This window comes from Bombus flavifrons, chromosome 7, assembly GCF_040668555.2.
Source record: "Bombus flavifrons isolate JBK064 chromosome 7, iyBomFlav1_principal, whole genome shotgun sequence".
Classification (NCBI taxonomy): Eukaryota; Metazoa; Arthropoda; class Insecta; order Hymenoptera; family Apidae; genus Bombus; species Bombus flavifrons.
Window position 1 is genome coordinate 11,759,624 of NC_138448.1, and position 12,807 is coordinate 11,772,430.

Here is a 12,807-nt window from a genome sequence, read left to right on the forward strand (position 1 = left end):
AGTCCTGCTCTTCCTTTTCTTATTCAAATCTGAAATATATTTAATTTAATAGTTATCATTTACAAATGTTTCAATCTTTATAAAATTATAATATACAAAAATACAGCGTCGTATAAGAAAATTTGGGGAATAATACAGGGTATTACGGATTGTGTTGGTCGATTATAAGATTAATAAAACTACCGTGTTTTCGTTGCACATAGATACACAGATAGGAAACATTTTTTATTTATACTCGGTAACTGCACAACACAGTAATTACCAGAAATGCAGATACAGCAGCACAAATGAAAATTTTTGAATCGTCGAACGAAGTCTGACTTTGTTTCGAAAGATTGACAAAGAAAACAAGAGTACATTTTTTCTAATATTCTAATATGTACGAAGTCTCTCTTGAAGAATTTCATAATTTTAATAACGATAGCAGAGCTGTACGATATCGTAATGTTGATTGCTACAACAAATCAACATCTGCTGTTACATCATCGAAAGTATGAAGGTTTCTATATGTGCGAATGATATCAGTTTCAAGGATAAAGAAATTTATGCAGCTTTAATTATGTTTAGCTATATCTGATCGATATTTCTGTTGATAATCTTTATGGTTCTGCAACAGAATTTATTTGATATCGTACTTTCGATCATGATAAATAGCTGTGTTTTTTATTATCACGATCATCATCTAGAATAATATACAATGATACCGACACTCTGAAAGACGTAAAGAAAATATTAAAGAGAAAGCCCGTAGCTATCGGATCTACATGATAAATGTGGAATGGATTTTGTAAATGTTTTTTACAGCTAAAAGAATTTATTTACACTGACTGACATCTAAAATAATCACAAATCTTTCCCAAATCACCAATCATGATAATCTATATAAATTTCTTTCTATAAAACTATTGTATTTTTAAATATATATTTATGCATTTAGGAATCTCATTATAGGCAGTGTACTTTGCACATAATATACGATCAAAATATATGTAAGCACTATTTGACAAACAATACATTTGTTTCACTACACATTGTAGCAAATTTTCATTTCATATTTGTATATTTATTTGAAATATATTAAAAGATATCCAAGGCACAACTTGGGCGGCACATAATTAAGTATATAAATTGTAGCATGATAATGTTGTTGTTGCGATACACACTAAGCTCTTATCCAGTTCTGTAAAACTTGGGAATTAGAAAGCAATGTCAGGTGATTTGGAAATGAGATTTGCAATATATGGTGCATTAATTAACAGTAAAAAAATTGAAAACGATACCAACAAAGAATAGAAGCTCTAAATATAGTTATTAGCTATTCATACATACATATTGCGATAAAGCATTGTGCTCGTTACGAGTGCTACAAGCTCGATATACCTAAAACATTAATTCACATTTCTGTTAACAGGTTTACATTATTTTAAGACATTATCTATACCAATTACAGCGTAGTTTCGATGAAAAATACTTTTCTCTTATTATTATTATCTTTCTTTTTTTCAACTAAATAGGTATTACAGGTGATCACGAAAAAACGGTACGTGGTACGATAAATGTTCCTTTGATTGAATATTTTTATTCGTCGTATTTTTTTTTAAAGCGTTATTGTCATATTTCCTTGTACGATTATGCTTTTAAATTCAAATACATATCTTCATCTTCATTGATTCAATAAAGCAAATACTTTTACCATCGTTGATCACCCATACGTAATTTGCTAAATTTGGTAGCAAACAATCACAGCTAGGTACATCGACAAATAAGTAACAGCAAGCGGCAGTGACTTCTGTTCCAGTTCTCAAGTACTCTCCGTTAAAGTTATATGATCCGTATACTTTCTTCATTCACTTACAATTGAAATATTCGTAAGATATACATAAAAATAATTTGAATTATAATCGTAAGTTTATCAGCAAGCCAGAAGATCATTCGAATATACATTATAGGTATTTCCAATAGTAACATTAAGTTGAGATTTGTGCTTCTTCAGTAATAGCTGCGTACCTTAATATAAAATTAAGATGAGAATCGATGTATACAATAAACGTCTACATCATGAAGCTAATGTTCTGTTATAAATATGTAAAGACACAGACATGAGCGTTGATTGTAATGAAATTTCAATGCATAACACTTTCCATTGATTTAATTTTATTTAATCTCAACTAAGTATTCATATGACCTTCCCAGCTCATTATTGAATGTGTATGTGATATATAATTCTTATGCTCACTATTATAATGTTCTTATAAAATTTGCATGTTATTCAGTAAAATATATAAAACAAGCAATATCTTTTGTAACCGAATATTTTCTAGGTAAATCTTTCTCCATTGGCTTAAGTTCCCTATTAATGATCAACAAAAATAGTTTTCGACATGATTTAAATGAAAGGCATTATATACATACACTTTTGGCACTTTTCAGAATTCAATTCACAGAATTTTTATATGGTTTGTATCAAATGTAATGCCAATTATTTGAATTGCATATAACATCATATAATATTATACTTTTTATATGTACATAAACTTCTGTCAAAGCCTGAAATTTGTAAACACTTCTGAAAAGTGCAAAGCTAACACATAAGTCTTATATTACTCTCAATTCGACAAGTAGTAAGTAGATGACTTTATGTTAGTTGTCACATTAATTTCTTATAAGGCTACATCCAAAGGCTTACATTTCGCGAATATTAGGAAACGTTGCGCAAAAAATATTTTTATATGCATTATCAAAGTTAATATTCCAATATGTCATCAGATACAGTTAACTTTCAAATGTTAACGTGAGATCAGCATCTGATGTTTATATTAAAATATTAATTGCATTACAATTAGTAAAATTGAAATTAATTACACTTAGATTATAATCTTAATAGTAATAAATTTAAATATTCTAAGACTTGTTTGGGCATAAATCAAATGCTTCAGAAGCATGCATATTGTATTCAAAACTATAAATGTTAAAATGTTATTTGATGTAATTCTGAATCATTCTCGTATATTATTATTCAGTAATCGTCTTTTGTTTAATTACAGTTGATTTGCTCTTTAACTACGCATATGTAGATTTCAGTATAAGTCTCGAAACAATTTAATGAAGCATTCGTGATATAGCATTAGGACATATTTTCGTAACAATTTTCCATATAAAATAACGTATTATATATAAGTGTAATTGAATATATTTGAAAAATATGATTCTTCATATATAACACATATTTTTTCTGCTATAATTCTTCTCCTATTTAACAGCCAAAAAATTGTACAGCTTTTACATGTACACTGTAATCTCCGAAATTTCTTTAATAAGGATCACTTTCAATAATTACAAACTTTCGTAACCCTTTATTTTCATAATCATATTAGCTTCAGTTTACTCACATGAGAAAAATCTCAATAGGCAGTTTTTCATTTACCACTTTCTCTGATACTTTCATAAATCTCTTACAATAACTAGTTAAAATATTATATGATAATATTAAAAACTGTTCTTGAATCATCAGATTTTCCTACAGTTCACTATTTTCTCCCTTTGCTATTAAATTTGATGCACAAATTATGATACAGAACTTATAGCATTATGAGGAGAACCCATTTGTGTTAACACTTTATCTAGCCACTGTAAGGGTCCATGTAAATGTGCTTCAATCCAACAAGGAGTAGATGTAACATCTTGTCTGTGATACTCAGCACCCCATCCTTTAACGAATGACATTCTGCAACAAATATATATTTATTGCAACTTACATATTGCTGCTTACGCTACTTAACATTAATTTTTAAATCCTACATTTTACCTTATAGTGCACATCTTTGTTAATTCATAAACTGCTTCAAAACCATGATTAACGCTTTGTGAAAGTAACTGGGCAAACTCTTGATTATTAAATATTTTCAATGAACATCCTGGTGGAATCTTACAAACAGTACTAGGATGAAATCCATGATGATGATTACAATTTCTAGATTGTACAAATATAGCAGAGTCAGAGAGACATTCTGCATAAACTTCACCACCTACATAATATAAATGTACTCCTTTGCCTATATGTCTTCTTGTATTTTCAATAGTAGAATTACGATTTACATTGGACAATTGTCCAAGGCAAAAGCGATCAGAATTGTTGCTTGGATTTGTAAAACCATCCACAATAACAGAGTGAGAATGACAATGAAAAACTTCACCCACTCTACAATTTAATTCGTAATATGCAATGGAGGCCCAATAAGGTGGTTCCTGATAACATACTGGAGCTACTTCAGCTGATCCACTTGTATCCATTGCTACTGGATCAGGTGGTGGTGATTGTCCAGGTTGTGAACCATCTTCAGGTGGAGAATATGCTGGAGGAGGAGTTTCTGGTAGCCCATTAGTACCATATGGACTTTGTGGATTTGGTGATGTTGTGCTTCCTGGACTGGGAACAGATCCAACAGAAGACATAGGTGATGTTGGATTTACACCACCAGTAGATCCAGCATTAAATCCACTAGAGGAGTAGGACACATTATGTGGCATTGTTGGTTCTGCTATTTGTTGAAATGGTAACAATGAATGTCCAGGAGCATATTCTGAATGTCTAGGAACTAATACAGGTGGGAGCACTGGACTCTCCACTCTTTTATAGTGGTAAGGATTGATGCAAACTTCTTTTTGTTTAGCAGAAAAAGGGTACTGACATAGCTCTAATGGTTTTAATTCATGATGTGACTGCAAATCTGGCCATCTCCATACTCTACAATAAATTACATGTGGCAAACCTTTACGATGTGAAACTTGCAATCTACCATCTAAACTTCTTGGAATTGTTACACATTTACTAGGTGTGCCTGGACAGCTCAAAGCACGTTCTAATTCTTCTATTGCACCCTTCCGTTTTTTTAATTTTTTTACTAATGAATCAACTGCTTTTTCTGCCCATTTTTCTTCTTCATCACCCTGTTTCCAGCCAAGTAACTTTTTTACAGCAGGACTAGTAAATGAAAACAAACTGTTCAATGAAGACATAGGTCCAGAACTTGATGATCCTTCTTCATCGTCCATGTTAAAAATACTGTAATATGTAAACTGTATGTACGAATTTTTTATAGTTTCCGTTTTGTAGCAACCTGTAATTTAATATCATTTTATCAATTTTCATATTTATTTAAAATTTTTTGATGTCGTTTACAGAAGAATTTTTTTCCAATACATTTTATTTTTTAAATTAATATTCTGTATATCAGAAAGATATTGTGGCATTTTTAAGGTCCACTTAATTCATACTAAAGAAATGTTAACGCTGGTTAAATGAAAAAATAAATATTACGTTAGGTGTGAGGTTAGACATGTAAGGAATCTGATATACAGAATACACAAAATATAAAACGAAATAATATGATATTAAATATCGCAAATATAAAGAATGTGCATCAAAAAAATATAAAATAACTAATAATAAATTACATATATATATATACATATATATATACTCACGCAGAACTTGCTTAGCGATCCAGCATTGTTTTTACTACAATCTCCCACTCCTGTTACTACATTCTTGACGCCAACCTCTCGCCATCACAATCAAATAAAAATATCTATGAATTTATCGATTTTCACCTTGAGTTTATCGTATTCTTAATGACAACAATTCTACGAACACGATAAATATCTGAGCAAATTTTCTTGTAATACAGTACAGCCACTCGTAACGTACATAATATTTCTCTCTCTTTTTCTCTTCCACTACAACTTTTCTCTGTCTTCCAATCTCTATCTTTTTCACTCCTTTTCGTGGTAGAATAAGGGTATTTGCAATAAGCAATAGTACCGAGAACTTTCAGAATTTTAGGAAGAACTCACTAACTTTTACACGTACTCACCAAAATCAGATAGCCAGAGATTATTACAACGTAGAAAAGTACACAAAAAGTAACTGATTTCGTTCGTATCTTACATGCAGTTTTAATTATAAATATTTATCATAGAAAGAACGAAACGTCGTATAACAGTATTATGGCGTTGCAAGAACATCATGGCGCCTTGTTTACGAAGGCAGTTCTATGAGAATTGTGTTTTAAAAATGTTATGCACGTCACCTACAATTTGTTAAATTGCTCTATTTATTATAATCTTTCATCTGAAGCTAACTCTTTTTGCACACTTCATTTCTAACATATAAACATAATTTATGTATACGTTTACGTACAGCAATAATATGCACTCATCGCACTACGCAACGACAATGTATTCAACGATAAGGGCTGATCGTAGATGACTCATATGAAAAAGATGATATGCTATAAAGTGTTAAAAACTCTTTATTATAATAAACAAATAATCACTTATATTTTAAAAAATATTTTTTCGTGATGTTAATTTAACAAAATATTTCATGTAATAAAATAATTCTATCAATTCCGTGTTTCATTAGATCGATTAGAGTAAAAAACAAAAAGCTGTGATTGGTACGAGTTGAACGCGGTAAAGGAGGGAGATTTGATCGTTTTAATTATCAATTCAGACTATAAATATATAAATCGTTATATTTAAATTGTATAAAGTTATTATATAATCATACAAAATTTATATACATTTTTATTAATAAACATACTGTTTTGCTAATGCTCTTAAAAATTTTGCTTTCCGAATGTTCGCTGCTTCCCTTTGTATTTCTTCATTATTATTAGAATTCAATTCCAATAAACCAATTACCTTAATCTTAAAATATAATTAAATTATAAATATATATGTACATATTTAAAACAAATTATATATAATTACTAACCGCTAATTGTTTTCTATGATGTTCACCACGTTTTGTATGCAAATGAATGAGATACTCAAGTATTGTAGTATCCCAAATACAATGATAGTACGCATCCATAGCGTCTGCTGGTGCGCAACTTTTTTGATCGCTGGCTGCCATTTTAAAAGCTAAAGTATAGTCTACTTCCTCCAAAAATTGACACAGTACAGCAGCCTGGGTATAGCATTGTAAATGAGCACAACATTTAATCATACGCCTATAAACGAGATCATCAATCTGTGATCTTGGTACTGGTTGACTGAACAAATCACTGGCTACCATAATAGCTTCTAAATAATATTTTATTGCACTTTCATAGTATCCTAAAACTAAAAATATTATATTTTATTTAATTTCGAAATTAATCCTTTTTTCATACATACCAAAATTAAGGTCTCCCATCAATCTCAACCAAGGAACATTACTTGGATAATATTTCAAAGCTTGTGTTAGTAATTGAAACAACAATTCTCCAATACTTCTAATATTATAGGAATTAGCGCTGCAAAATTATATTTATGTATTATTATAAAACATCATACATTTTGTGTTATGTGAAAACTTACTTTGGTACACCAGCAGGCCAAAGAGGAAGATATTGTGTATGTAATTCAAGACCAGATTCATCACGTAAAACATTTCGCAAACGTGCTAATAATGAAATAACAACAGTAAGAACCATAGGTTCGCGTAATCTACTAAGTGTACCTCCAATGCTAGCAATAACATCTCTTGAAGCACTACCAGTACTTGTTCCACTATTACCACTGTTGCTTCGTTTCTGTGGTTGATCTCTACTCGGTCCAAAGGCAGTCAATACTAAAGATATAATTTCATATTACATTTTAATGCAGAAATTTTTATTTGGCGCTCTGAATACTAACCCATATCCCATGCTTCTCTTGGAAATTTCCTTCCACCTTTGTATTTAACAATATCTTGACAAACGCTACTGATGGCTGCTGCAAACTCTGAGTAACTCCAACGTTTCTCTAAACTTGTTAAATAATCCCACTCAGTCATATTTAAAAGAAAAACAGTGCAATATTCAATAATTTCTTGTCTTGGTATAACTTGATCTGTTGCTTGTAATGCTCCAAGACATTGTTTACATCTTGTGACTAAACTTTGCGTATCACCTACAAAATTTTTGTTTAATTATCTAAATCATAATAGATTATGAAATCAAATGTACATACATATACCCGTTGCAGGCCATACGTGAAGACATCTCCAAATTTCTACAAGAAGGCATTCCCAGTTTACTAATTTACACAATTTAAATATTAATGTGTTTCCACTTTGTGAATGTTGCTGCACTTCTTTCTCCAATACACTTAACATCTCAATTGCCCCTTCAAAATCTTTAGACATTACTAATTCCCTACTTTTTGCTAACAATACATATGAATAATCTTGAAGGAATCCTCTGGGAAGAGACATTACAACACTTTGTAATGGTATAGGTAGTTCCCAACAACTATTTACATTCCATAATGGCTTCATTCGATGTTTGCCATCTAAATGTATCAATATTTCGTGAATTTCATTAGTATCATATGACTGTATTAATCTTTGTTCTAATTCAAATATTTCTATCCTTGAGCTTTCTGTAATTTAAATAATTTATTATTGCGATAACACTTAATGACTAATATTTTACACTATATAATTAATACTTATGTATATATACTGACGAGTATATGTTATTAGCGGAATACCCCAATCATTTTTCAATAATAAATCCGGTATTTCAAGTTCCTCAACAGTGGCTGATTTTCTGATTTCTTCTAATTCTTCCTCGTTAAATAATGTCATATACAATGGATCACTGAGTATTTTAGAAGCAAACCTATAAATATTAGTGGTATGTACGAAATAAAGAAGGTAGCGAGAAATACGTTCTTTGTCTGTATCAGTAGCTTGTTCCAAAACATTTCCAAGAGCCTAAAAAAGTTTTCATATAATATGGACAATAAAATAACAAATAATTTAAAACAATAGAGAAATTACCTTACCGAAAGAAATATATCCATTCCCTTGCTACCAGCTGCTTGTATTTCTGTTATATAATCACCAAGAATTATACTACCATCTACAATTTTTCTAACTAAATTTAAACATTGAATTTGAAGCAAAAGATCGCGAGCTACTACAATTTTTCTATTAACAGATCCTCCTTGCACATCAAGTTCCAAATTATCTCTATAAACTTGAGGAATTTCTCTTGTAATGTTATCTGTTTGTAAAATTTGCAATATATTCTGAAGCAAATAACCATTATTAACATCTTATACAGAATTCAATTTCTTATATTATGTTCAGATACATACAGTATATTGATCTTTAATTGATGCTTGCAATTGTTGGGTAAGACTGGAAGTAACTCCTTCTATAGGTACTTCGCATGCTAAGGAACAACCATCTAAATATTCTTTTTGAACTTTACAATATAACTTCTCTTCTGAATTATCGAAATTGTAAAATAATTCTTTGGCTTGTATAATGTGACGCTTTGCTTCTTGGTATTCTTCTTTTAACAAATGAAATCTTGCCAGATCGTAATGTATCTAAACATGTTACAATAAATAATAAAATACAAGAAATATTACATAACAATAGTAAACATACAAACATGTCATACCTGACATTTAAATTCTTCTAAATTTATAGAATACATATTCTCCCAATTTTGTTTAATCTCTGTGCTATCTTCAGATAGCATTTGGAAAGTATCAAAGGATAACATTTTTGGATTTATATCTTTACTTTCAAGAACATTATTTAGGACGGTTATACTATTAGACACTTGAGTTTCTAATTTTCTAATTATGTCATCTACTACCCCAGGTGGTACATAGGTTGATTCTTGTATACCTGGACTGTTATATATAGTAAATTAAGAAAGAAGTTATGCACAAGATATTACAATTAATCACGTGATTATTTGAAGTCTTACATATGAAGAAATTGTTGCTTTGACTGTTTGTTATTTAAGGCTCTATAAAGAATTGCTCTTATATGCCATCTATGGTATAAAACAATCGTAAATAGAAGTTGATCAGAAATTGGATGCATTACAAATTCAGGTATAGTTGGTATTTCAACTGTTAAATCTGATGTTATATAAAGAAGGTCTTGGAGTAGCGTTAACTGTATTGGTAATGGTAATTTTTTTTCTAATATATCCAAATCCCATTTTAAATGAGCTGCTACTTTCAAAGAAAGAATTTTCAAAGCAAGATTTCTGTGACTCCATTTAACTGCGGTGTTAGGTTTTGTATCATTCATTTCTGTATCAACAATTTTCACTTCATTTTCCTTTTGTTCTGAATTTATTGTCATAAACTTGATAATTAAATCCGTCGCTGAAGGATCTAGAATAATTTTATGACAGTGTGATTAGCATAATAATTTTATTAATTACTTTATTCGATTTGCATCAAATAATTGAGGTTAGATCGTCATTTACCGGGAGAAGGTTTGGATAAATGTTGTTGTAATAAAGATGGATTTAATAAAAATTCAAACCAAAGAATCGTATCAGGAGATATAGGCACAGTGCCTGGTCTCAATAAATCCACATCCATCATCGCATTATTTTCAACTTAGACAAACATTCAAAGCCGGAGAAGTAATTTTCATATATATCTGTGTCTTCATCAAAGATTCAGGTTCATCTTCTACCATTTAAAGCTTAGTTTGAAAATGATTGTAGGTGTCGCTAAAATAAAGAGTAGTCAGTTCATGAAGAAATATATAGATGTCACGTTTAAAAGGCGCGTCATTCCAACAAATGTTTGATCAATTACGACTAAATCACTCAATTTTTTATATATTTACGCTTATTATATTTGATAAAATTTTACAATCATGGTGCGATTAACCGCCGAATATATCGAGAGAAAATGTTCACAAATGCAATTAAGTAAATCTCTTAGCAAGAAAGTAAAAAAGGACGAATTATATAGTCTAACTCATTTACGCATGAACAATATGTTTATCAGTAGCATCGTAAGTTAATTTTGTTAAAATAATAACCAGGTATAATCTATACATATAATCATATTGTTTTAGGGTAATTTTGTTAATTATAGGAATCTTAAAGTAATATATTTACAAAATAATAATATTTCGAAAATAGAAAATTTGCACTTTGCATCTAACTTGACGCATTTATATTTACAACATAACACAATAAGTAAAATAGAAAATTTAAATTTTCTTGAGAAATTGCAAACACTTTATTTAGGATATAACAAAATACTGGTAGTGGAGGGTCTTGAATGTTTAAAAAATTTAACTATTTTGCAAGTAGAAAATCAAAAGTTATCTGTTGGAGAATCATTATGCTTTGATCCACGGAGTGTACTCACTTTATCTGTAAGTTTGAATTGATTATTATCTTTTAATTCTCTATTCTTACTTATACAATATTTTTCAGGGTTGTCTGAAAGTACTCAACATTTCGGGTAATAAAATGGCATCTTTGAAAAGCATTAAAGAATTGCATAAATTAGAAGTTTTAGACGCCACAAATAATTGTATTGATGATATCAACGATTTAACAGAAAGTATAAGTGTTTTGACTTCTTTAATAGATCTATCCTTACAAGGCAATCCTGTAACTCAATATTATAGGTGCAAAGAAAATCTTATCGCAAATAATGACACAATAAGTATGTTAGTTTATTTGGATTTCTTCTTCTTACCATTTACATTTTGCTCTCTAAATAATGCTAACTTACAGAAACTCTTGACGGAAAAATGGTTACAGATGTATGTAAATGTTTCATGAAAAGATTTAAGATAAATAAACATCTTTATCACACAAAGAAATTATTGAATACCACACTAGATGAAGATATTACAAGTATGATTATTGACAATTTTTTCATAACAAACATAAATTTTTAATGAATATCTTCATATTACAGGTTCGTTAAATTTACCGCCTTCATTAAAGGAATCAATATCCAGAGCGATATTTCAACATCCTGATGCAAAATTGTCTACTACATCTGCGATGAATAAAACACAATCATATATATTTCCATCATGGAAAATAGGTAACTTGATACAAAAAGCTATTTAAATAATTTTTAATACATGTAAAAATGTTATTAATATTTAATCAACTTTTATAATTATATTAGGTATAAATATTATAAAGAATGGTCATGCTACCACAAAACGATTTTGGGGTAATGTAATTGAGACTAAGAACTTTCCTAGTGTACAACCTTTGTTAAACAGTGAAATTGTTAAATTGCCACCTATTTGAATCTAGGAACATATTAATGACATAATACACTGCATATAAGAAAACAAACTTTTTGGATGAGAGGTATTCTTCTTATTTATTAATATGTTTTTTTAGAAAATTATTTATAATTCATTGTATATTTCTCATTTGCATTAAATTTTTTTATAATTATGTATTAAATAATTTCTATATGAACCATTAATTATTGCCTGCATGCTGGAAAGTCGTGTATGAGATAAAAATAAAATCTATGATCAAATCGCGCTGAAAAAAAGTGTATGGCAAATTATCTTAAAAAGCTGGAGGCAAACTAATTACAATTATTTTGTACAACTTTCTAGCACTAAGGCGACATTTATATTATATGTGCATTAACATAACATTTTCATAACTAAAATAAAGTACATTGAAATTCATGCGTGTCAAACAATAATACAATTTAATAATAACAAAACGTGCATAGTTAAACAGTTATGACGTTCTTACACATAAAATACTATTATATAATTATATTATATAACTATAATATTAAGTATATAATATTATAATCATCGTGTTATCACTAAATGAACCACAGAAGTATTAAAGTACAAAATACTATTAACTACATTTGTACACTGCTTGAAGATTTGTATCTTATCTTTATAGCTTAACTTTGTGAGTAACAACTGAAACACACGAAGCACATGATTTGAATGTAATGAAAAACCTCTTCAAGCAGAGCTAATATAAAATTACGATA

At 29.4% G+C, this 12,807-nt stretch overlaps 3 protein-coding genes across 3 annotated transcripts; 1 reads left to right on the plus strand and 2 right to left on the minus strand.

Annotated features, from left to right (window-relative positions):
- Positions 1–187: 187 nt before the first annotated feature.
- On the minus strand, positions 188–6,245 carry Mad (mothers against decapentaplegic homolog 1). The gene is made up of 4 exons (XM_069116330.1): positions 5,874–6,245; positions 5,485–5,778; positions 3,806–5,117; positions 188–3,724 (listed from the first exon to the last, which is right to left on the minus strand). Exons 3-4 carry the CDS (start codon positions 5,050–5,052, stop codon positions 3,565–3,567), a joined length of 1,407 nt encoding a protein of 468 aa, XP_068972431.1. The 5' UTR covers positions 5,053–5,117; positions 5,485–5,778; positions 5,874–6,245; the 3' UTR covers positions 188–3,564.
- Positions 6,246–6,518: 273 nt separating this feature from the next.
- On the minus strand, positions 6,519–10,509 carry IntS8 (integrator complex subunit 8). Its single transcript, XM_069116306.1, has 12 exons — positions 10,272–10,509; positions 9,759–10,176; positions 9,444–9,681; positions 9,133–9,369; positions 8,818–9,063; positions 8,497–8,746; positions 7,999–8,409; positions 7,684–7,938; positions 7,366–7,618; positions 7,183–7,301; positions 6,779–7,128; positions 6,519–6,711 (listed from the first exon to the last, which is right to left on the minus strand). The coding sequence occupies exons 1-12, from the start codon at positions 10,390–10,392 to the stop codon at positions 6,592–6,594; spliced, it is 3,018 nt and encodes a 1,005-aa protein (XP_068972407.1). The 5' UTR covers positions 10,393–10,509; the 3' UTR covers positions 6,519–6,591.
- Positions 10,510–10,516: 7 nt separating this feature from the next.
- LOC138181497 (protein phosphatase 1 regulatory subunit 42) lies at positions 10,517–12,131 on the plus strand. The gene is made up of 6 exons (XM_069116332.1): positions 10,517–10,813; positions 10,877–11,182; positions 11,244–11,478; positions 11,550–11,672; positions 11,737–11,868; positions 11,956–12,131. Exons 1-6 carry the CDS (start codon positions 10,673–10,675, stop codon positions 12,081–12,083), a joined length of 1,065 nt encoding a protein of 354 aa, XP_068972433.1. The 5' UTR covers positions 10,517–10,672; the 3' UTR covers positions 12,084–12,131.
- The last annotated feature ends 676 nt before the right edge of the window (positions 12,132–12,807 follow it).

What these genes read in the sequence shown, in the direction of transcription:
- Mad (XM_069116330.1), bottom strand. Translation starts at nt 5,052, where the DNA reads ATGGACGATGAAGAAGGATCATCAAGTTCTGGACCTATGTCTTCATTG. An exon ending in ACAAAGATGTGCACTATAAG is followed by an intron (nt 3,725 to 3,805) that starts GTAAAATGTAGG and finishes TATTTGTTGCAG; the next exon opens with AATGTCATTCGTTAAAGGAT.
- LOC138181497 (XM_069116332.1), top strand. Translation starts at nt 10,673, where the DNA reads ATGGTGCGATTAACCGCCGAATATATCGAGAGAAAATGTTCACAAATG. An exon ending in CGCAAATAATGACACAATAA is followed by an intron (nt 11,479 to 11,549) that starts GTATGTTAGTTT and finishes GCTAACTTACAG; the next exon opens with AAACTCTTGACGGAAAAATG. An exon ending in ACTAGATGAAGATATTACAA is followed by an intron (nt 11,673 to 11,736) that starts GTATGATTATTG and finishes TTCATATTACAG; the next exon opens with GTTCGTTAAATTTACCGCCT.
- IntS8 (XM_069116306.1), bottom strand. Translation starts at nt 10,392, where the DNA reads ATGATGGATGTGGATTTATTGAGACCAGGCACTGTGCCTATATCTCCT. An exon ending in TAGAAGAATTTAAATGTCAG is followed by an intron (nt 9,370 to 9,443) that starts GTATGACATGTT and finishes TAACATGTTTAG; the next exon opens with ATACATTACGATCTGGCAAG. An exon ending in GAATGGATATATTTCTTTCG is followed by an intron (nt 8,747 to 8,817) that starts GTAAGGTAATTT and finishes AAACTTTTTTAG; the next exon opens with GCTCTTGGAAATGTTTTGGA.